Source organism: Balaenoptera musculus, chromosome 3 (genome assembly GCF_009873245.2).
Source record: "Balaenoptera musculus isolate JJ_BM4_2016_0621 chromosome 3, mBalMus1.pri.v3, whole genome shotgun sequence".
NCBI lineage: Eukaryota > Metazoa > Chordata > Mammalia > Artiodactyla > Balaenopteridae > Balaenoptera > Balaenoptera musculus.
This window is the reverse complement of record NC_045787.1, coordinates 54,334,938-54,359,861: the sequence shown is the minus strand read 5'-3', so window position 1 is coordinate 54,359,861 and position 24,924 is coordinate 54,334,938. Positions and strand designations below refer to the sequence as shown.

At 43.8% G+C, this 24,924-nt stretch overlaps 1 protein-coding gene across 6 annotated transcripts; it reads right to left on the bottom strand.

The window, feature by feature from the left end:
- Nucleotides 1-1,502: 1,502 nt before the first annotated feature.
- Nucleotides 1,503-24,562, bottom strand: MARVELD2 (MARVEL domain containing 2). Of its 6 annotated transcripts, XM_036848793.1 has the most exons (9): nt 24,308-24,432; nt 20,744-21,101; nt 19,171-20,334; nt 17,330-17,365; nt 13,110-13,258; nt 7,985-8,156; nt 4,843-4,893; nt 3,374-3,463; nt 1,503-1,589 (listed from the first exon to the last, which is right to left on the bottom strand). In XM_036848793.1, the coding sequence occupies exons 3-9, from the start codon at nt 20,317-20,319 to the stop codon at nt 1,581-1,583; spliced, it is 1,656 nt and encodes a 551-aa protein (XP_036704688.1). In that variant the 5' UTR covers nt 20,320-20,334; nt 20,744-21,101; nt 24,308-24,432; the 3' UTR covers nt 1,503-1,580. The 6 variants fall into 6 exon arrangements, with proteins under 6 accessions (XP_036704688.1, XP_036704683.1, XP_036704682.1 ...); XM_036848788.1 differs by lacking the exons at nt 1,503-1,589; nt 24,308-24,432 and adding an exon at nt 24,484-24,562 and having other exon boundaries at nt 1,625-3,463; XM_036848787.1 differs by lacking the exon at nt 1,503-1,589 and having other exon boundaries at nt 1,625-3,463; nt 24,308-24,446.
- Between the last annotated feature and the right edge of the window lie 362 nt (nt 24,563-24,924).

Here is a 24,924-nt window from a genome sequence, read left to right as displayed (position 1 = left end):
GGCCCCCGCTTGCCGCAACTGGAGAAAGCCCTCGCACGAACCGAAGACCCAACACAGCCAAAAATAAATAAATAAATAAATAATAAAAAAAAAAAAAAAAAAAAAAAATGATTACATGTATTATAAAAAGACTGGAAGGGACTTCCCTGGTGGCGCAGTGGTTAAGAATCCGCCTGTCAATGCAGGGGACACGGGTTCGAGCCCTGGTCCGGGAAGATCCTACATGCCGCTGAGCAACTAAGCCCGTGAGCCACAACTACTGAGTCCACGTGCCACAACTACTGAAGCCCGCGTGCCTAGAGCCCGTGCTCCACGACAAGAGAAGCCACTGCAATGAGAAGCCCACGCACCGCAACAAAGAGTAGCCCCCGCTCGCCGCAACTAGAGAAAGCCCGTGTGCTGCAACGAAGACCCAATGCAGTCAAAAATAAACAAATACATAAAATAAAATAAAAATAAAAAAAATAAAAAGACTGGAAGGATATGCTCCGAACAGTATATATCACCAGGGTGGCGGGACTTCCATTTTCTATGCTTTTGTATCTATTCGGTTTTTTTCTTTTAAAAATTTTTCTCTAACAGTTTAAAAAAATTGAGTCAGAAAAAATTATAGATTTTTCCTATATTGTCTATCTTTTGAACATTGGTGCATCTCAGTATCAGGGTCTCTACACAAACCATTTATAGAAAAGCACATAAGAAAAATGCATACTTCATCACCAACCCTTTATCTTCTCATTCAGATCTCCTGTTAGACAGTAACCTCAGGGTCTCTACCTGTTTTACTGACTACTGTATCTTCAGTGCTAGAACATCTGGCCAATGAAAGCATTTGGCACATAACTGACAAATGAATGAGTGAAGGATATATACTTTTCTCTTTTCAAGTTTTAGATATGCTGATATCTTCTCATATTAAGTTTCAAAATAGAATACCTGTTAAAAGTCAGGTGAGAAAAAAAATGTACAGGGAACTATCTTTTTCTGAATCTCACAACTTGCTAAAGGTGGCTGTTATGGGTTGAACTGTGTCCTCTCCAAAGAAGATGGGTTGAAGTCCTAACCTCTGGGACCTCAGAATGTGACATTATTTGGACATAGGGTCTTTGCAGGTGTAATTAGTTAAGGTGAGGTCATACTAGAGAGGGTGGGTCCCTGATCCAATACGACTGGTGTCCTTATAAGAACATAGCCTTGTTAAGACAGAGGCACAGGGAGAAGGCCACGTGAAGATGGAGGATTGGGGCGATATGTACACAAGTCAAGGAATTTCAAAGACTGCCAGCCCAAACCACCAGAAGCTGGGAAGGATTCCCCTATAGGCTTCAAGGGAGGTTGGCCCTGCTGACACCTTGATTTCAGACTTCGAGCCTGCAGAACTGTGAGACAATACATTTCTGTTGTTTTAAGCTTGTGGTACTTGGTTATGGCAGGCAGCCCGAGGAAACCAACAGTGGCCTTGACTTTGAATTCTTGCAAATAACGGGGGAGGAGGAAATAGTCACCTGAGCACCATGATCCGCAAGCTTTCAATGACTTTCCAGTTTATTTTCTGATAATGGAGAATATGCCCAGTCAACTCAGGAACGCTAGAAAAGTAAACAATAAAGGATACACACAAAACAACGGGTGACTGAAATTTTAATATGCCTAGGTATTCACATAAAAACTGTAAAAATCAGCATTACAACACTGGTTTTCAAAGATTAACATTTACAACTGTAGTAAAATAAAGTTTCACAAAGTCAAATTTCCTTAACACTTCATTTCAATATTAATCTCTTTACAGTTCACCAAAATGGTATTATTTCATCTTTCTTTTTTTTTTAAAGCATGGGTACTCTTCTTAAGCGAAATGTTAACATGGGGTCCCAATATGTAAAACGGAAAGTGCAGCTGTTCTAGTTTGGGGGGCGGTCCAGAGGGAGCCTAGCCTCACACTTTCCTCGGTTTCACCTCTTAAGACTCTTAGCACCCTAAACATAGTCTGAGAACCATGGATTGAAAATAGTAACAATATACACTAAATAAGATATCATTGACAAAGAAGAACTAGGAAGTTTATTCAGTAATCAATACTTCGTAAGCCTTTGCTTTTCCAAATTCTTTTCTTTGGTTTCATCACTTAGAAAATTCCTCCAGTATTAATTGTTTGAATGGCAACAATATGAAGCAGAAATTGTATTTCTACACCTGGGAAATTATCTACAAGATAGATGCTGCTGAAGAGGAACCAATAACAATGATTTTTTAAAACATTTTTAAAGCAGTCTCTTGTTCACGTTAATAAAAATAAAACATTTCTCATGAATAAAGCCTCAAAGCCAAGATAATTCTTGGGACAATGAAGCATTCCAATAAATCAAAGGGAGATTCTAAGCAGATACAACATCATGGGGCCTTAGGATGGACATCTAAACAGGATAGAAACGGCAACAATATTCACACAATCCTTGTTTTCGAGGTTTACAGGAAGGGCTGGGCTGTGGGGACGTTGAGAGATGTGCACAGTGATGCTGATTAAAGATAAGAAGGCTGCCCTGGACCCCAGTAGGCACAGGGCCACAGGGAAGCATGTGCTTAAGGCGACGTGCGTAAGATTTATTTACAGCACAAAAAAAAGAAAGTCATGAGGCCGTGGCCTTGGGTTAGCTGGCTGGACCTGCTCGTTAAGGTCCTTTCCTTGAGACTTATTCTATGTAGTTTATTCATTCCACAAACACGTCTATATAGTTCACAAACCCTAATGCAGTGCTTACAAATGTGCCAGGCTCTGTTCTAAGTGCTTTACGAATATTAACTCTTTTAATCCTCATTAACAACCCTAGGAGGTAGGTCCTATGATTAGCCCCATTTTACAGATGAGGAAATAGGCACAGGCAGATTAAGCAACTTGCCCAAGATCATAAGGCTTCAAAATGTTGAATTCAAACCCCTTTCAAGGGCAGAAGTGACATCTTTGGCTAGGAAGAGAAATTTGTCCTAAAAGAATCCCAGGAACTGGCCTAAGTAAAAAAGGAAAAAGCAGCTCCAGAATTGATACTCCACTTGATCATCACACCACAAGGACACAATGCTTAAATCAATTTTAACAAGATAAATATAAATTGTACGCAGATGAATCCAGAATTTCTTTCACTTTTAGTAAAGGCCCTTAGTAAATCTGAATTTGTTTTGAAATGTCTGAAATGCAATCACATACTGTTTTAACTTGACATACCAGCTAAACCAACTACAAGCTGATTCAGGAGGCATTTGCTTCTCTATCACAGAGACGAGCATAAAAAAAGACAGTAAATAAATATGAAGCTTGATATAAAAAAGTAGTTTCAAATAAGTTTTAAGAATAACCCTGTACATCCCAATTCATTACTTTATCATATTCTTGGATCCTTTGCTTTATGTGAGAAAGTTTATTCTTCAGATAATCACAGCGTTCTTTTTTTTCCAGAAATGTAGGATCCTAGAAAAGAAACATAGCTATTATCTCAGCCTCTGGCTTCCTCAGCGAAAAACACAGAAACACACATTATCACCCAGAAAATGACCTTTCATAGTAGATTTTCTGGCAGCAGATTTCAAAATCTGCCTAACAAGAATAACAGGTAAGCTCTCTACATTTTTTTTCAGTGGATTTTATTTTTTAGAAGCTTTTGGTTCACAGCGAAATTGAGTTGAAGTAGAGAGCTGAGGCACCCTTAAGTATTAAAATACATTAAAAAGTAATTAATGGGGCTTCCCTGGTGGCGCAGTGGTTGAGAATCTGCCTGCCAATGCAGGGGACGCGGGTTCGAACCCTGGTCTGGGAAGATCCCACATGCCGCGGAGCAACTAGGCCCGTGAGCCACAACTACTGAGCCTGCACGTCTGGAGCCTGTGCTCCGCAACAAGAGAGGCCGCGACAGTGAGAGGCCCACGCACTGCGATGAAGAGTGGCCCCCGCTCGCCACAACTAGAGAAAGCCCTCGCACAGAAACGAAGACACAACACAGCCAAAAATAAAATAAAATAAATAAATAAAAATTAAAAAAAAAAAAGTAATTAATGGATTAATAAAAGCTCTCTTCATCCTCTACTAATTTGTGCAATTAAGTTAAGGATGGAATTAGAAACCTGTAAAAGAACTTAATCTTTGTGAATGAAATGTGGGTGAAGAGCTCTATATGGGTGCTCATTTCCCTGGGTTCCTAAATCAGGACACAGCAGAATGTATTCAGGACAGAGACGAGAAGAAAAGGCACCCAAGGGCTTCCCTGGTGGCTCAGTGTTTAAGAATCCGCCTGCCAATGCAGAGGACACGTGTTCGGCCCTGGTCCAGGAAGATCCCACATGCTGTGGAGCAACTAAGCCCATGCACCACAACTACTGAGCCCACACGCCGCAACTACTGAAACCTGTGCGCTCTAGGGCCCACGTGTCATAACTACTGAGCCCGTGTGTTGCAACTACTGAAGCCTGCACCCTGCAACAAGAAAAGCCACCGCAATGAGAAGCCCGTACACCGCAACGAAGAGTAGACCCCACTCGCTGCAACTACTGAAACCTACACTCTGCAACAAAAAAAGCCACCGCAATGAGAAGCCTGTGCACCGCAAGGAAGAGTAGACCCCACTCGCTGCAACTAGAGAAAGCCTGCGCGCAGAGCAACGAACACCCAACGCAGCCAAAAGGTAAATTAAAAAAAAAAAAAGGCACCCAGCAGCCACCCATGGTCCCTAACAAGTAGCATCTTAAGAAATACAAAAAAACAACTACTTTAGCTGCAAGAATCTAAAATCTGTCAGTTGTCACCACTGTACCTGGATAAGAATACACTTTAAAGAAGAAAATGGTTTTACTCACATTCCTTTTTTTCTTAAACTCTTCATGGATTCTTGAAATTCTCTCATGTTCCTAAAAATAATATACTGTATATGTGAATGAAAATACTTGCAGTTACTCAAATCATATCTCAAGAATGTCTCAAGAGTACAGTGGGCATAGGAACAGAAAACAATTTTTACCTAAGACTATCATGAAAATATTCATACACGAACAAATTCAACTCACTGGATAAATATTTGAGGGCTTACTCTTGGCCAGGCCCTGGGATCCAGGGATGAACAGTAGGGCGAGGCCCCTGCTCGTGTAAAACCTGGACCGAGTCCCTGGGCCACTGCTTGCCGGCGGTGTGACTTGGGCAAGCTCTTTACCGTCAGATTTGGTTTCCTTATCAGTAAAATGGGAATAATAACCATAACTATCTCATAGTGTTGCGAGAAGGTTCATTTATTTGAAATGATCCTTCTAAAGTGCTTGGCACGTAATAACCACACTAGCTATAATTAGGTAGCATTTTCATCCCCTTTGGCAAGTTGAGACTATTCAACTTTTGAAAATAGCTAATATGAGGTTCCTTCCAACTTTATTCTAAGTTTAATAATAAATATGAAATTTGTTAAAGGGTTGAATAGTCTATCCAAAGGAAATAGGTTACTAGAGCAACGCCCTCATTTATCCAGGTAAACCTATGCTTTGGAGATTGCGAAACACTGTAAACCTAATAAATACAAAATAAAATGTAATAATTTATAGTTCTAAAAGCTTCCCCTGAGAACATTTTCCATCACAAATCCACACCCTTTTCCCAATATATTTTAACTCTTCAATGTTTTTTACATACTAAGATCATGAGCATTGTTTGTGTTTTGACTGCTTGCCATCAGTGAGATGAACCTGGTTATCCAGTTGTCATCTACATTAACAGGTCCTGGCCTGGGACTGAACTAGCTGCCTGGGGGGCAGGGGTGCTGTGCTGGAGACGCAGGCAGAGATGAGAGTTGTAAAATCTATCCTAGAGTCGGTCAGAGAGACTGAATTAGGAGGGTGAGGACCGGAGAGATTATTTTGAGCAAAACTCCTATTTGATGGGCTTAGAAAAGTCAAGTGATGGTTTAATTTTTCAGGGGTGCATGAGCAGTTGTGTGTGAGAACCCATGTCCCCAGCAGGCCCGCTGGGCACAGAGACACCTCCCTGGGGACGCGCTAGGGGACGAGTGAGCCTGGCCAGCAGACTCTTGCCCACGGGAAAGCTCAGCCTGTGGCTGAGAAGAAGTTCACTTTTGTGATACAATTGATATCTCCACTTTAGATAAGGCCTGGAGGAGACACCGCGACTAACTGCGGCCCTGTCATTTGGCTACTTACTTGCCAAGCCATGCTGAAAACCAAAGGAAATGACTATTGTCGAGACTGTGTACAAGTACTGTGGGAGGACTCAGTTTCTCAGCACCTGCTGTCATCAGGACCCTCCCACCCCCAATCGCACACCCACAAGCCTGAGCCCTTGCCCACGCATACACAGCCTACACACCCGACGCCACTGGGCCTGGGCTCAAAGGCCACATGTCACATTCAGGTTTCTCAGCGTTATGTCTGTTAACCAGCTTGCTCTTCCCGACCTGCGGTGATCCAGACGCTTGGTGCCTGCTCCTTCCTTCCTGCACTCCTTTCAGGGCATCTAAACCTGGTCACCCTTCTTGGACCTGTGGACCTTGCTTGTTTTCCAAATGGTACTAACTGACCCTGAACCTGCAGTATGTGCTGGATTTCTCCTGCTTCCTGGTACTGGCATCTCTTAGCCAACACCCTTCCATCAATCCAAGACTGGGAAAATGTCACTACTCTATACATTTGGCTTAGAGGACTTGTAATTACAACTCATTTAAATGTACACTTAAAGGTCTGGTCAAAACAAAGATGCCCAACTAATGCAGGTCTCAGGAGAAGAATATATCTATCTATCTATCTATATAAAAAATGTGTGTATATATTATATATACATACACTTGACATTTACTAAAAAATGCTGTATGTTTTTAAAATTTCAATTACACAAATAGATTAGATTAATACATTCTCTTTAAAAAGGACAGGATATTACACACAAATGTTCATAGCAGCATTATTTATAATAGCCAAAAAGTGGAAACAACCCACTGTCCATCATCTGATAAATGGTATATTCACACAATGGAATATTACTAGTCCACCACAAAAAATAATGGAATATTGATTCTCGACACACAGATGAACCTTGAAAACATGATGCTACGCAAAAGAAGCCAGACGTGAGGCCACATATTATATCGCTGCATTTACCCAGACAGACAGAAAGTACATTAGTAGTTGTCAGTGGTTGGAGAGGGGGGAAATGGGGAAAAAGTGCTAATGGGTATGGGTTATTTCTTGGGGGGGTGATGAAAATGTTCTGGAATTACAGTGGTAATGGTTATACCCCTTTGTGAAAATACTAAAACCCACTGAATTGTACACTTAAAAGCAGTGAATTTTATGGTATGTGAATTATTTCTCAATGAAAAAATATATGTCAGGTAAAAAATGCCATTGATTATGAGGGCATCCTGATTTCCCAGATAGTAAGATGTGAAGAAAAAAAAAAGACAGAACATTAGAGAAAACACTTCCGTCCCCTATGACTGCCATCTCCACCCTGGTTTTCCTCTCTGCCATAATCACGGTTATTGGTCTGAAGCATGAGCCTGTAGCTCATGTATGCAGCTTCAGATCCCCTCTCCATCTCTACCCACTGTGCTCCCTGGGCTTGGGGTGCTAGCTGCTCGGCTGTGACTTACCCTGGAGAATGCATGGCCACCGGCAGCTCCTCTACACCCCCGGCCACCGTCTGTGCATAAACCTTCCTCAAATTACCTTACAGTGTGCTATCTGTCTCCTCTGGGACCCTGATTGATACGGTGTGTATCTTAGGCAAATTTATATTTTACTTAAGTAAGAAAATAAAATACTGTTTAATAATTGAAGGCAAAAGACATTAAATTACATATTTTGAACTGTCACCCTGAAGATCTCAAGTGAGCTTCCGAGACAGCAGATGCAGACGGTTATGCCTTCTCTACCCTTCACACGAGGTCGGAGTTCATCCTTCCGCTACCAGAACCCCTCCCCGGCAGCTGCAGGCACGCACCTGCTGGTTTTCTGAACGATGCGGCAATCTGCTCATCACTGCATCCAGCTCATCAAACTTCTTCAAGACGGCGTGAACTTCTGCAGAGAGCTCTTTGTACTCTGAAAACTGGTCCTGGAACACAGCTTTATAGCGTTCTCGTTCATCATCCGTCTGAATCATAGGGTATTTCCTGAGGAAAAAAAATAAACCAAAGTTGAGGAGTGGCCAAGATGGCGGAGGAGGAAGACCCTGAGCTCACCTCCTCCCACGGGCATGCCTAAGTTACAACTATTGACAGAGCAACTACTGATGAGAAAGACTGGACGACTAGCAGAAGATATCTTCTACAATTAAAGATATAAAGTAGGCACCACCAGATGGATAGGAGGGTAGAGACATGGTATAGTCAGGACCCATACCCTTGGGTGGGTGACCCACAAACGGGAGGATAACTGCAAGTGCAGAGGGTCTCCCCAGTGAGTGAGGTGTCTAAGCCCCACACTGGGCTCCCCAGCACTGGGAAGACAAGCCCCGAGAACGTCTGGTTTTGAAGGTCATCAGGGCTGACTTTCGGGACTCTGAGGGCTGTGGGAAATAGAGACTCCACCCTTACAGGGCACGCACAAAATCTCACACGCTCCAGGACCCAAAGCAGAAGCAGTGATCTGAAAGGAGCCTGGGTCAGACCCACCTGCTGATCCTGGAGAGCCTCCCGCAGAGGCAGGAGGCCACTGGAGCTCACCCTGGGGACACAGACACTGACAGCAGCTATGCTGGGGAGCTCATTCTACCACGAGGACACTGGTGCTGGCAGGCGCCATTCTGTAATCCTCCCTCTAGCTTGTCAGCAAAGGGACTGGGCCCTGCCCACCAGCCTGTCAGCACCGGGACTGGGATGCCTCAGGCCAAGCAGCTAGCCAGGTGGGGACACAGTGCCACCCACCAACAGGCCAGCTGTCTTCAGATCCCCTGATCCCCCTGGTGGATGGGGCCAGGATCCCATCCACCAGAGGACCAACACCAGCTCTGGGACGCCTGGGCCCTGCAGCCAGAGACCCCAGGACCCAGCTCTGCCCACCAGTGGGCCAGCACTAGCCCCAGGACCCCAGGACCTGGCCCCATCGACCAGCAGGCTGGTAGTAGCCCCAGGATCCCCTGGGTCCCAGCCCTGTCTACCAGCAGGCTGAAGTCATGGGACCCCCAGACCCCAGCACACCCACCAGAAGGCCAGCATCAGCGCTGAGACACTCTGGGTCCCTAAGCCAGCTGCCCTGGGATCTGACACCAGCTTTGAGACACTCTGGACCCCACACAGCCAGCCATGTCAGGAACCAGTCTCACTCAAGCAGGCTGACACTAGATATGGGACTCCCAGGCCTGCAGCCACCAACCCTGGAAACCAGCTCTGCCCATCCATGGACCAGCACTAGCCCTGGGACCCCTCAGGACTCCACAGACAGCAACCTTATGACCCAGCTCCACCCCCCAGTGGCCGGCAGCCCCCACACAAGGCAGGGCCTGGCAACCAACAGGACTGGGGGCTGGCCATGCCTATCAGACCACCCACAGTAGTCAGCCTGCCACAACAGAAGGACCCACACAGCCCACAAAGGGGACACCATTAGAGCATATAGCCCTGGTGACCAGAAGGGAGTGCACTGCTGGGACACACAGGACATCTTCTACAAAAGGCCACTTCTCCAAGGTCGAGAAACAAAACCAACCTACCAAATACACAGAAATAAAACAGCAAATTAGGCAAAATTAGGCTACAGGCAATTATGTTCCAAATGAAGCAACACGATAAAACTCCAGAAAAACCAAGTAAAGTGGAAATAGGCAAACTACCCAATAATACTCGTAAACATGTTCAAAGAACTTGGGAGAAGAATGGATGAACAGAGTGAGAAGTTAGAAGTTTCAAACAAAGAGTGAAAAAATAAAAAGACATATTAAGCACAGCTGAAGAATACAGTAACTAAAATGAAAAACATACTAAAAGGAATCAACAGTAGATTAGATGATACAGAGCAACGGATCAGCTAACTGGAAGACAGAGCAGTGGAAATGACTCCAGCTGAATGGAAAAAAAGAAAAGAAAAAAAAAAAAAGGAGAACAGTTTAAGAGACCTCTGGGACAACATCATGCATACTAACATTCACATTATAGGGGTCCCAGAAGGCGAATAGAGAGAGAAAGGGGCAGAGAACATATTTGAAGACATAATAGCTGAAAACTTCCCTAACCTGGGCAGCAAGGGAAAAGCAACAATTTACTACAAGGGAACTGGCATAACGTTATCACATGACTTTTCAGTAAAAACTCTGCAGGCCAGAAAGGAGTGACATAATATATTTAAAGTGATGATAAGGAAACACCTACAACCAAGAATACTCCACCTCAGCGGTCCCCACCCTTTTTGGCACTAGGGACCAGTTTCATGGAAGACAATTTTTCCACGGACGGGGTGGGGGTGTGGGATGGGTCAGGTGGTAATGCGAGTGATGGGGAGCGATGGAGAGCAGCAGATGAAGCTTCGCTCGCTTGCCCACCCCTCACCTCCTGCTGTGTGGCCCAGTTCCTAACAGGGATTGGTACTGGTCCGCAGCCCTGGGGTTGCGGACCCCTGCTCTACCTGGCAAGGCTTTTGTTCAGATTTGTTGGAGAGATCAAAAGTTTTACAGACAAGCAAAAGAGAAAAGAGTCAGCACCACCAAACCAGCTTTACAAGAAATGTTAAAGGAACTTCTCTAAGTAGAAAAGAAAAGGCCGGGCTTCCCTGGTGGCGCAGTGGTTGAGAATCTGCCTGCTAATGCAGGGGACACGGGTTCGAGCCCTGGTCTGGGGGGCTCCCACATGCCGCGGGGCAGCTGGGCCCGTGAGCCACAACTGCTGAGCCTGCGCGTCTGGAGCCTGTGCTCCGCAACAAGAGAGGCTGCGATGAAGAGTGGCCCCCGCACCACGATGAAGAGTGGCCCCCGCACGGAGCAAAGACCCAACACAGCTAAAAATAAATAAATAAATAAATAGAGTAGCTATTAATTTAAAAAAAAAAAAAAAGAAAAGAAAAGGCCACAGCTAGAAATCTGAAAATTACAAAAGGAAAAATCTTACTGGCAAAGGCAAATATACAGTAAAGGTAGTAAATCAGCCCTGTTACAAAGCCAGTAGGAAGGTTAAAATACAAAAGTCATAAAGTCATCTATATCCCCAATAAGTAGTTAAGGGAGACACAAAACAAAAAGATGTAAAATTTGATGTCAAAAACAGTAAACGCTGGGGATGGAGAACAAAATATAGGGTTGTTAAAATGTGTTCAAACTTAAGAGATCAGCAACTTAAAATAATCACAGATATATATATATATATACAGTTTGCTATATATAAATCTCATGGTAACCCAAACCAAAAATCTATAATAGAGGGGACTTCCCTGGTGGTCCAGTAGCTAAGACTCCACGCTCCCAATGCAGGAGGGCCAGGTTCAATCTCTGGTCAGGGAACTAGATCCCACATGCATGCCGCAACTAAGAGTTCACACGTGGCAACTAAAGATCCCGCATGCCACAATGAAGATACCACATGCCGCAACTAAGACCTGGTGTGGCCAAATAAATAAAAAAATATTTTAAAAAAATCTATAATAGATACGCACACAAAAAAGAGCAAGAAATCCAAACATAACACTAATGATAGTCATCAAATCATAAGGAAAAAGAGCAAAAGAAGAAGAAAGGAACAAAAAAGAACCATAAAAACAACTCCCAAACAATTAACAAAATGGCAATATGTACACACCTATGAATAATTATTTTAAATGTAAATGGACTAAATGCTCCAATCAAAAGACACAGAATGTTTGAAAGGAATATTACTGAGCCATAAAAAAGAATGAATGTTATGTGGCAGCCTGGATGGGAGGGGAGTTTGGGGGAGAATGGATACATGCATATGTATGGCTGAGTCCCTTTGCTGTGCACCTGAAACTATCACAACATTGTTAATCGGCTATACTCCAATATAAAATAAAAAGTTAAAAAAAAAAAAGGAATGAAATCCTGCCATTTGCAACAACATGGATGGACCTAGAGGGTATCATGCTTACTGAAATAAGTCAAACAGAGAAAGACAAATACTGTATGATTTCACTTACATGAGGAATCTAGAAAACAAAACAACTGAACAAATATAACCAAACAGAAACAGACTCATAGGTACAGAGAACAAACAGGTGGTTGCCAGAGGGGAGGGGGGTGGGGGAAGTGAAGAAATAGGTGAAGGAGATTAAGAGGTAAAAACTTCCAGATGCAAAATAAATGAGTCACAGGTACAACATGTACAGTATGGGGAATACAGTCAATAACTATGTAATATCTTTGTACAGTGAGAAATAATAACCAGAGTTATCCTGGGGATGATTTTGAAATGTATAGAAATATACATTTCACTATGTTGTGCACCAGGAACTAACAGTGCTGTAGGTCAATTATACTTCAAAAACAAACAGACAAACTCATAGAAAAAGAGATCAGATTTGTGGTTACCAGAGGCGGGGGGAGGAAGTAGGGGGAGAGGGAATTGGATGAAGGTAGTCAAAACCTATAAACTTCCAGTTGTAAGATAAATAAGTATTAGTGATGTAATGTACAACATGATAAATATAATTAACACTGCTGTATGTTACATATGAAAGTTAAGAGAGTAAATCCTAAGAGTCCTCATCACAAGGAAAAAATTTTTTTCTATTTCTTTAATTTTGTATCTATATGAGATGACGGGTGCTCACTAAACCTACTGTGATAATCATTTCAGGATGCATGTAAGTCAAACCGTTACGCTGCACACTTCAAACTTATACAGTGCTATAGGTCAATTATATCTCAATAAAACTGGAAGAAAAAAAATAAGGTGAAGTGACAACTTTTTCACTAAAACAAGAGGAATAGGAAATCAGCTTATTAGCTTATTCCTCAACGACCATACTGTACCTTCAATTCAATATACTACCTCTCAGGAAACAAACAACTGTTCAAATATAATTGACTTTAAGCAGAGTATTAACTTGTAGACAAACAGACGAGAGAAAACCCAAATGGAACCTCTCTATTTTTACCTTGAAGAAGGACTTAGGTAGATACTCACGCCACATAATCTGGCATCACGATCGGTTTCGGGATGTGGCCAGGGGGAATATGTCCACTCAGTCGCTCAGGTTTCATTTTTGTTGCTCTCAGTTCTTTAAAATTAACTTCTTGGTCTCTCTGTCTGTCACAACCGGTGGCCATGTCACACTACAGTTAGAGAGAAAAAGAGGATTTATTTATAAATGAAGGCAGAAGAAAAAAAAAAAAATCCCAACTTTATTCTTAGAAGGAAACTGGGGGGTGGGAGTAGGAGGAAGAAAAGTAGAGACAGCAATCAACAATTTCCCTTCAGAATTACGTGTTTTATAGTCACATAGTTGTTCTGAACACTTTTGTAACAGTTAAGGGAAACACAGTGAGCTACGAGAGTATATAATAAATAAAACACCCTCCAATCCCAATCGTGGGATCATCATAGGTGGATGATGAAATGGTAAATGTGTCTTAAGTACTTTTAAGATTAATACCCCAACTAACTGTAAAAGAACAGAAAATGTAGTTCAAAATAAGAAATTCAGCGATAAAAATGGAACAAGTCGACTTAAATGGAAAGAGAAAAAAATGACACCAGCAACTTGAGATGAATCAATTACAAGTAGCCACTGAGTAGGTCAGAATGGGGGACGAGTCACGTTGCTTCATCATCTGAAAAGGAGAGCAAGCAAAACCAAGGGAAGGGCGGTGGATGTCTTTACTTTCCCAGGTGTTCTTAACCTGCGGTTCCTTGAAGAGGTCCATGAGAATGCTGGAGATAGTGGTTTAAGTCACCTGGCTTCTACACTGGAGAGCTCCTAGAGGTCTCTGTAGGAAAAGGATCCATTTAAAGAGGGGGAAAGAACATGAGACAGAAATGCCCAAGGAGGAAGCATGGGGATAGACCTTAAGAGCTAAAATAGGGCTTCCCTGGTGGTACAGTGGTTAACAAGAGTCCACCTACCAATGCAGGGGACACGGGTTTGAGCCCTGGCCCGGGAAGATCCCACACGTGCGGAGCAACTGGGCCCGTGTGCCACAACTACTGAGCCTGCGCCCTAGAGCCCACGAGCCACAACTACTGAGCCTGCGTGCCGCAACTACTGAAGCCCACGCTCTAGAGCCCACATGCCACAACTGCTGAGCCCGTGTGTCTAGAGCCTGTGCTCCGCAGCAAGAGAAGCCACCGCAATGAGAAGCCTGTGCACCACAAAGAAGAATAGCCCCCTCTCGCTGCAACTAGAGAAAGCCGGCACACAGCAATGAAGACCCAATGCAGCCAAAAATAAAAATAAATAAATAAATAAATTTATTAAAAAAAAAAAAAAAAAGAGCTAAAATAGCTAACAGGAGGGACGCATTAGTGGAAGACCCAGGGGAGCCCACTCCAGAATGGGCAGGGTGAGGTGGATGTGTAGCTTTGGGGTTAGGAAAAGAGTGCTTGGGGGCCCCACTGGGCAGCGCCCAGAACACCAACCAAATTGGTGAGGCTGGTGGATGCCAGGAGAGGGGTTTCCATGTTACACATAAAGGAGCAAGGTTCAGAGAGGTTCAGTAAATTCTCCAAGGTCTCAAGGCTCTGAGTGGAAAAGCCGCAAGGAAAACCCAGCACTCTTCCGGGAATTCCCTGGCAGTCCAGCGGTTACAACTCCTCGCTCTTACGGCCGAGGGCCTGGGTCCTATAAGCTGCATGGCACGGCCAAAAAAAAACACACCTAAAAACCAAAACCCAACCAACCAACCAAACAAGCCAGCACTTTTTTGGCTCGTTGATTCTTTAAATGAGCAACACGAGGAAACAGGTTTACTTAAATGTATACTGCTCAATCCTAAAGCTAGAAATGAGTTTGTGATGGGGAGCGGGGCGGGCAAAGCCATACTGCTTGAGCATGTTGATCCCATGACACAGAAGAAAGCTCCCTCCACTCACCCCTTGGGGCTTCAGCCCATGCTTGCTGAATTAAACTCGCCGAACTAACCGAGAGTTGCTCGGCAGCGACCTGACTCCATTGAAAACAAAATATAAAACAAGATTTTAAAAAACCTTGCTCTTTACCTTGTCAGGCAGCTTTTAAAATCCTTTGTTTCCTGATTTCTCTCTCTATCTCTGAGGCTGCCTTTGAGGTCTGGTTTAACATTAGCTCATTCTAGAAACTACCAGCTGTTAACTCACCAAATAGCGCAGCCCACGGATTAGTGGGTTAGTCGGATTAGATGTGGAGGCTGCTGACCTGCCCTGGGGTAGGGCTACCAAGAGGGGAAGCTTGCACCCGAGGCGCTGGGTGGAAGGGGAGCCAGGTCCCCTCGGCCAGAAAGGATGCCCAGCCATCGGCCCCAAACAGCAAGAACATGAGTGGGGAGCAGAAAACCCAGAGGAAAGGAGGTCAAACAAGAGTATTTCAGGAAACATATTCTGAGGTCAGTATCTATCCCACTTTGTTCCTCGCTGGTCGGGATGTCATTTCTTCATCCTAATGAATTCTTTTATGTTTAATCTTGAAAATCCATCATGGTATTAAAATTCGGGGAAACTTTTTTGGCTTAAATAAGTGGATTTCCATTTCATGGCATCCCTTTTTAGCTTCTAAGTATTTAACCCTCCGTTTCTCCCGCGCTGCCTGAGGAGTGGCCAGGGAGCACATTGACTCCCTAGTCAGCAGCTCCAGGCGTCAGGCTCGGTTTTCCTGGTCAAAATCACGAATTCTACCCAGGTAGTCACGTTGGGGAGGAGAGTCCATATGAGTTTTCTCCCCTCTCAGGTAAAGTTTTTTCAAGTAGAAACTATTCATTTTCCTTACTTGCCCATCTCTAATTCCAAGATTCACCTTTTAATATAAAAAGGGAGTTCTAAGAAGTCAGAATATTTCCACACAGACTATTTCACCTGCTTTACTTTTTTTTTTCTGTTTTTATGCTCTTAAAATTTTCTTTCACTCTTTTTGGGTGAACCTCACTGATCATCAGTGCAGAAAACCCTACTGGGGAAAAAATATCTAGAACTAGATATGACTCAAAAAATTAAAATCTCTTCGGTCTTTCACGGGAAGGAGGTAGTTGGGCTCCAGCCCTGGGACACACCACTTTCAAACAGTACTCCTGATTACAAACACACGGCCCCAGATTTCATAGGACCTTTCTTTGCATCTAGCAAAAACCAGCCTTGTCAGCACATATAAGAAAAGCTTTACTATGAAGCAAGAGAAAGTAATTAAGCCATGGGGTAAGTAATGCTATGGATATAATTACTAAGGTTTTCAAATTAAAAATGGGCTGAATGGGACTTCCCTGGTGGCGCAGTGGTTAAGGATCCGCCTGTCAATGCAGGGGACACGGGTTCAAGCTCTGGTCCAGGAAGATCCCACATGCCGCAGAGAAACTAAGCCCGTGCACCACAACTACTGAGCCCGTGCTCTAGACCCACGTGCTACAACTACTGAAGCCCGTGTGCCTAGAGCCTGTGCTCTGCAACAAGAGAAGCCACCGCAATGAGAAGCCCGTGCACCACAATGAAGAGTAGCCCCCGCTCACCACAACTAGAGAAAGCCCGCGTGCAGCAGCGAAGACCCAACACAGCCAAAAATAAATAAATAATAATAAAATTTTTAAAAAATTAAATTTAAATATGTAAGGAGAACCAACTAGGTTCACTTGTAGAAGCTTCATCTAACAAAATTAAAAGATGCTACAAATAACCTTGTCTGATCTGCTCCTCTTAGTATTAGAAAAAAGCTGAGGGACTTCCTTGGTGGTGCAGTGGTTAAGAATCCGCCTACCAATGCAGGGGACACAGGTTCGATCCCTGGGCTGGGAAGATCCCACATGCCGTGGAGCAACTAAGCCTGTGCCCCACAACTACTGAGCCTGTGCTCTAGAGCCCACGAGCCAGAACTACTGAGCCCACACGCCACAACTACTGAAGCCCGCGTGCCTAGAGCCCGTGCTGCACAACAAGAGAAGCCACCGCAATGAGAAGCCCGCGCACCGCAACGAAGAGTAGCCCCCACTCACCGCAACTAGAGAAAGCCCACGCAAGCAACGAAGACCCAACGCAGCCAAAATGTAAATAAATAAAATTTTAAAAAGAATTAAAAAAAAAAAGAAAGAAAAAAGCTGAAAGTCCTATTATGAACTTAATGCAATAGATACACTTTTACAGACAGATGATCTACTCTATAGATAAACAGATAAGAGAGAAAATTATTTAACAAATCTAGAGATAAAATATAACGTGAACTTTATTCTTACCATTTTCCTTTTCGATGGCAATGATGGCTCACTTATCTGGAACAAAAAGAGTTAAAATGACTTTTCACAGGTGTGTGAAGCTACTTTGCAAATATTTTTGTCCATTTGCATCTATAGCCCAATCTCAATTTTACAGATGTTGATTCTCTACTGTACAGATGATCCTCCTACTCTTTTGGCCACGTTTTGATGGGCCAGTGGAGAACCAGAGGAGCAGGGATAACTGTGATTCCCTGTCAATCAGGAGCAGAGAGCAGAGTTGGAAATATGGAGATGGTGGTGACTCTTATGTGAATTGCTTTGAATTACCTAGAGATTTTATTTATTCTTGGTTCCTATTACCTTGCACGATTAAAGAGTTTGGGATGGTTAAATTATAAAATTAATAGAAAAAAGCTATATGCCATTATGTCTTTTAACATTTAGGAAGTTATAGCAACACACAAACAGGAATCATAGGTGACTCAAGTTTAATTAACCATTATGTGACGTCTTATAAAAACAAATTTTTGTTGAGGAAAGGAAAAGAAATAAAAGTACTGTTGATAACAGTCATATTCATGTAGAATTTGAAATGATATTAAGAACTTTGTTGTTATTAAACTTATATACAATTATAAGGAAGTGTGTGCTTCACTATCTGGATTTCACACTGATTAGAATTTAAAGTTCCTTACTTTGTATACACAGATGTAAATTTAAAAAATAGGTGGCTCAGTGGTTAAGAATCCGCCTGCCAATGCAGGGGACATGGCTTTGAGCCCTGGTCCGGGAAGATCCCACATGCCGTGGAGCAACTAAGCCCGTGCACCACAACTACTGAGCCTGCGCTCTAGAGCCCACGACCCACAACTAGTGAGCCCACGCTCCATAACAAGAGAAGCCACCGCAATGAGAAGCCCACGTACCGCAGCAAAGAGTAGCCCCCGCTCAACTCAACTAGAGAAAGCCTGCGCGCAGCAACGAAGACCCAATGCAGCCACAAATAAATAAATTAAATAAATAAATTAAAAAAAAATATGTTTACAGTGCTGAGATAAATTTTGAGAAACAACTTGAATCTATGTCAAGTTCTAGTAAGATAAATATATTTTATGACACTAGAGTATGGGGTTCTGTGTAGAACACATAAGGTACCTATTATAAAGTTAGTCAAGTTTTTTGCTGTTGTTATGAATAAGATTAAAAAAAAATACATAGGTCAATGAGTAAATACGTAGGTTATTGAGTATATAAGGAAGGATTTTATTTTTAGCTATAGTTTTGCCCAATATACACCATGTGCCATTGTACCTAGGAAGTCTTTGGAAAAGTGGGGAAAAAAAATGTACGGTATAGTTGACTTAAAATTAAGAAAATATTTAAGGTAATACTGACATTTTCAGAGGCACAGGAAATTCTACTATACACTCCTCCTTAGTTAGAAGAAGAAAGCAAAACATCAACTTATTTCAGGGAATAATGAAGTTAGCAGAACATACTCTAACATTTTTGCTACCATTCCTAAGAAAATATTTTTAATAGGGCTTTTATATAATCTTATGCAGGTATTATCATCATTTCTTCTTTGTAGAAATTCAGTAGTTGTTTTCCCCTTAAGTATCGGACAGACAATACTGCAACCGACAAACTATATATTGTATTACACATCTGGGGTCTACCTGCAACATTCTACAAATGACACACCAGACTGCGTTATCCTGGTCAGAGCATATCAGATGCTGAGTGGGGCCTTTTGAACTTCGGACCCTTAAAAACAACAACAGCTTTGTTTTGAGAACTATACATATTTAAGGAGGGAGGAAACAGAAAGAAAGAAGAAAGATCGTGAAATCCCTTACCTCCTGTTGCTCCATGTATTCCCTGTGTCTCCGAGCCGCCTCGTGCCTCCATAACTTCAGGCAAACCAAAGCTCCAATGAGATAAACAATCATGGTGACAAAGAGGAAGATCATCGCTGCTATCTGTCCTCCTTCCACCCGGCAGAACGCTGCATTCACTGGTGTGTTAAATAATGGATAGTAGCAGAGTCCACCTCGGTTGGTATCGTTCACATAGACTATGGCTGCGGCCATGTACAAGATAAACAAGGAGACGTTAATCCCAAATTCAGTTAGGGGCCACCAATTTGAGTCCAAAAGAATGGTCCGATAATACATGGACATGCCAAGCACCAGAATAATAATGGTGGTGATCCAAGCCAATCCAGCAACCACAAGCACAAAAGGGGTTTTGGGGCCACTATAGTAATAGCCCCCATACATACTGCCCAGGCCGCCAACGCCTCCCATGCCATAGGGCTGTGAATATCCGAACAGGTTATACCACTCGCTGTCCTTGTGAATGTACGCCGTGACACAAGCGAAGACGCCGGCCCCCAGAAGCAGCTCCACCACACCCAGAATCCGCAGCAGGCCTGCCCATGACTTCATGTAGGAATACCTCAGGTGATACTCCTCCACCTTCTCACTGTAGGTTCGGGCTGTGTGTGTGCGTCGGCCTAGGGATCCGTAGGGATCATGGGGAAACACTGCCTCGGCCTCTTTCCGGGAACGACAGCTGCCTTCTGACCCGCCCTGAGGATCTTTGCAGGAGTTGGGGGGTGAACAGTGGTTTGGTCTTGCGGGAGAGGCTGGAGGTGAACACTCCACTCCATCGGAGATGTATCTGATGTCTGACACCGGCTTATCCCACTCTGGGTCCTTTTTCTTCCCTCTGAAGAAGTTCTTCCAGGACTCAGGGACAAAGCGCCTTACAGGCTTGAGATCTGGCGCTACGGCCGGTTCCTCTGTGTCACTTGAGTAGAATTCTGGGCCAAATGGTGGCTGTAATGGGAGAGGGGGTGGTGGCAACGGATCAGCGCTCACAGCCAGCTCACTGTCGTGAAGAGTCTGGAAGGTTCTTACGGTGCCATCTTGATAGTCTGAGTCCCTTGGGACCTCATCGTAGCGCCTGTCCCGATTCCTGGGTCTCCCGTCACTTGACAACATTTGTGATGTTCACACCTGGGGCCAAGATTAAAGTTATCACTTATGCTTAGTTATTGATCCTTTCAATGATGCCGGTTTTATTCACTTAGTAGCAAATGATCATATTCAGGAAACCAACATGATCATATCTAATTATCATGATATATAAAAATGACAACATAAATCATGTACACTTTAAACATGTGTAACAATTATGTTAGCCAGGGATCTACTAATTATTCTATGAGATTTTAAGGGCAATCAAAATTTTAAATCTTAGCTCTTGATTAAAACATAAGTTGAATTTACCTATGAGCCCTATAAACAACAAAATGCAAAAATCCAAAAATGAGACTAAATTTTAATAATACAGGATGCTAACACATTCCAAGTAGAGTTCTTTCCTCAAATATCTAAATCAACATATTTAAGAGTTTGCACATACCAAAATGTGATGGGTCAGCAAATACTCTTCACTTTCATTAACTGAAGTCTGCTTTGGAATGGCCCAGGAGAAGCAGTCTGATAAACACAGGGAGTGGAGAGTCCCTTTCTTTTCTAACTTGGGAAGTCACGTTACAGGAGTTGCTTCTTCCACTCTAATAGTATAACACTTGATGCTAGATATAAAAAATTGAATTCTCAGAAAAAAACAAATCACCAAAGGCTAAGATTCCCTGAAAGTACAGCACAGAGCGGCAGCAATGGCCATGGACATCACTCTTTCCAGAGCAATTATTTAAAGGTGACTTGCTGTTGCCATGGAAAGACTCAAGAAGTATCTTACAGGGTATTCAATCCACCTGAAAAATAAAGCATAGAAAAAGCACTTTTTATCAAACCTGCTGATTTCCTTCATGAAATCAATGACCTGGACATGTATGTAAAAAGGAAACTATTTGCTAATATAACTACTAGGTTTAAGGCACAATGATTTTCTCCCTCAAATTGCTCATGAGTATTTACTGAAGACTCGCTGGACACATGGTATTGTACTTGGCACTGTAAAGGTCTCAAAATTAAAGCTGGTAATCCCACCTTTACGGTGTTGAACAATTTAGAAATTCCTAAGGCTTTGTTGTGTTTTACTTTGTAAAATGGAGATCTATCACTCAACAAGTATTTACCGAGTGCCTGCCATGCACCAGGCTTGCTGAAGATGTATCAGTGAACAAAGCCAATGGAAATCCTTGCCTTCATGGAGCTTAAATTCCAGTGGGAGGGCGGGGGTGACAGATGATAGATAAAGCAAGTGAAATATATCAGATGCCAAGGAACAAAGTTAAGAAAGAGGATAAGAAGTGCAGTGTGGACAGGGTGTTATAATTTTAAACAGAGTGACGAGGGAAGTCTTCAGAGAGAACATGACATCTGAATATAGAAATGAAGGAGATGAGGGAGGAAGTCAGGCAGGTATAAGGGGTAAGTGTTCCACACAGATGGAACAGCTAGTGTAAAAGCCTTAAAGTGGGAGTGCCTGGCATGTTCGAGCACTGTTAAGGAATGGAGGCAGCAGCAGGGTGAGTGAGAGGGTGAGTAGTAGAATTGAAGCCATCTGAATCGTTAGGGCTTAAAAATCATTAGAGGGACTTCCCTGGTGGTGCAGTGGTTAAGAATCCGCCTGACAACGCAGGGGACATGGGTTTGAGCCCTGGTCTGGGAAGATATCACATGCGCGGAGCAACTAAGCCCGTGCGCCACAACTACTGAGCCTGCGCTCTACAGCCCTTGAGGCACAACTCCTGAGCCTACGTGCCACAACTACTGAAGCCCACACACCTAGAGCCCGTGGTCCGCAACAAGGGAAGACACCACAATTAAGAAGCCCGTGCACCGCAACGAAGAGTAGCTCCTGCTCGCCCCAACTAGAGAAAGCCCGCGCGCAGCAATGAAGACCCAATGCAGCCAAAAATAAACAAATAAATAAATTGTAAAAATAAATAAATAAATAAAAATCATTAGAAAGATTTAGGCTTCTATTGGGAGTGAGAAGCCATTGGAAAATTTTCAGTAGAGGTCTGACATGATATGACTTATTTTAACCAGATCACCCTGGGTGCTCTGTTAAGAGTACATTCCAGGAGAAAAGGGTGAAAAGAGGGAGACTGGCTAGGAGGCCACTGAAATACAGTTGACCCTTGACCAACATAGGGGTTAGGGGCACCAACTCTCTTCGCAGTCAAAAACCCAAGTGTAACTTTATAGTCGGTAATATGTAGTTGTGGTCCCAAATCCACGGATTCAACCAATTGCAGACCACGCAGCACTGCAGTACATATTTATTGAAAAAAAAAACAAAAACGCATATAAGTGGACCCCTGCGGTTCAAACCTGTGTTGTCCAACTGTAATCCAATGGACCACGGTGGTAGCAACAAAGATAGCAAGAAGAGGTTAAACTCTATGTTCAGGGAATTAAAAATTTTTATTTTAGAAATTTCCAAACACAATAAAAAGTGGAAAGAACAGTATTATGAGCCCTTATGTGCCCATCAACCACTTTCAATAATTATCAATTTACGACCAATCTTGTTTCGTCTATACCCTCTACCTTATTCCTTTTGTCAATAGATTACTTTAAAGCAAATCCCAGACACCAGATCATTTCATCTGCAACATTTCTCCAACCCTCCAGCTCAGTCCTAGGAGAAGCCGCCTGAAGAGAGCCTGAGATACCTGTTAGAAGTCCAGGTAAAGATATCAAGTAGGCAGTCTACCCACAGAAGGGTATATACTACCACAGACTAAATACAGTCACCTGGGTACTGGGTGGAGATGGAGAAGAGGTCTAAATTCTAGGGTCTTCTAATGGGCCACTCCAATTTTAGAGAATTAACTGTGAGTCCCAGCATGGTGCCCAATGCAAAGTAGGAGACAAAATTTAGTATAGAAAAAAAATTCTACAATGATAGCAATTAGCAGTTATTTTTTTGTCTTTCATCGCTTTATCTGTTGTCTAAAAACATTTAAATTCTAGGAATGCATAGTACTAGTATAATTCTTGAAATACATTTTCCTAAAAATAGTAGAGGCAAAAGCACAACAAATAACTTTAGCAAGTTTTACATATCCTCCAATATCTTTGATATACAGGCATTTAAAGGATACCAGTTGCTTAATTTAACTCACTGGCAAAAGTATGCTTCACTATAATGGATTTAATTCATGCTCACCTGTGAAATGTGGCTTATTTGAATTAGATCACCTTATCAGTGTTTAAATAAAAAGCCAAAATTACAAATTTGAAGAATTGTGGAATAGCAAATTATGTAATTTTCGAAGGGAATAATAGTCAGTTGTATTTTACCACATTTCAATGTCTGGATACCCCTAGCATCTCTCAGGGTGTCACTGAGAGTCCACTTAGAATCAGCACGCTGAGGCAGAGAGAGTCTTTGTTTTGTTCCAGCCCCCGGGGCCCGACTCCATTCAGTTGGCACACAAATCTCCGAAAGTCAAAGCGGTGGGAGGAGAAATGGTTCTCCCCAGCGAAGTGTTATAGGAATCCAGTTGGTCACCTTTACACCAACAGAATCACCACCTAAGCTGGCTTTAAAGTTTTGCTGGCCCCGAGAAAGGGGCCGATTTCAGACGTTTCTGGGTTTCCAGGGGGATGGGAAATCCCCTGCGCTCTGAACTGAACCCTCCAGCGAGTGCCCGGGAATACAGAGCATCCTCGTCGGGGGTCCCTCCCCAGGCCGCGGCTCAGCGCTACGCCCCCGACCCACCAACCTCGCTCAGTCCTCAGCTCTGCCCACCCAGGTGCGCGTCTCCGCGTCAGAGGGAAAATACACTCTTCGTCTCCCGAGACTGTCCCCAAAGTGGCCGGAAATAAGTCGGGCCGGACGTGCCCAGGTCTGGATAACCCCGCGCCCGGAAGGACCGCGGCTTCGCGGCTTGGGGTGGGCGCGTCTCGCCCGGCACCTGTGTCCACCGAATGAAACCTGGCTGGCCGAGGGGCCCTCCGGCCTCCCAGGCTCCCGCTCTCCCCGGGGCCCCGCACCCCTTACCGCGCCGGCGCCCGGTCTCGGGTGCAGGTAGTGGCCGGCCGCGCAGCGAGCGCGCCGCTCCTAGGGGCCGAGGGACGCCGAGGGCTCCCTCCCCGCCGCGCGCCTGCCTGGGGTCCGGCGGCCCCTCCCCGCCCACGTCCCGGTCACGTGGGCCCCACCCCTGGCGCTCCGCTCACCTGCACAGCCGCCGGGAAGGGCGCGCCCGCCGCCCGCGGCTCTGAAACCAGGATTGGGCGCCGGGGGCGGGGCCGGGCCGGGCCGAGTTGAACTTCGCCCTGTCCGGCTTTCTCAGGCCCGGACTCCCGCCTGGGGCCCGGGCGGGTCGGTTCCCTCACCCCCACCGCACCTCAGGGCAACAGCTAGGAGAGCTCTGGAAAGGTCGTTAAGGGTGAGAGCAAACCCTCCGGAGAGTTTTCTTCGCAAGGTTGCAATCCCCTTCCTATTTTTGAAAAAGTTTGGCACTGGATGAAGGAGACTTGCGTACTATGCCCAGTGACACATGGCAGACCGTGCGTGTTAAGAATCATTGAAAGACAGGAGAAACAAAACAAAACAAATTCAACATTTTAATTTTGATATAAATTATGTAAATAGTTTCCAGAAAGTATCTAAAATAT

Excerpts from the sequence above, each read along its gene's own strand:
- MARVELD2 (XM_036848788.1), bottom strand. The coding sequence starts at position 20,319 with ATGTTGTCAAGTGACGGGAGACCCAGGAATCGGGACAGGCGCTACGAT. Across the intron at positions 8,157-13,109 it reads GTGATGCCAGATTATGTGGC|GAAATACCCTATGATTCAGA; the intron begins GTGAGTATCTAC and ends TTTTTTCCTCAG. Across the intron at positions 3,464-4,842 it reads AGTTTAAGAAAAAAAGGAAT|GATCCTACATTTCTGGAAAA; the intron begins GTGAGTAAAACC and ends TTTCTTTTCTAG.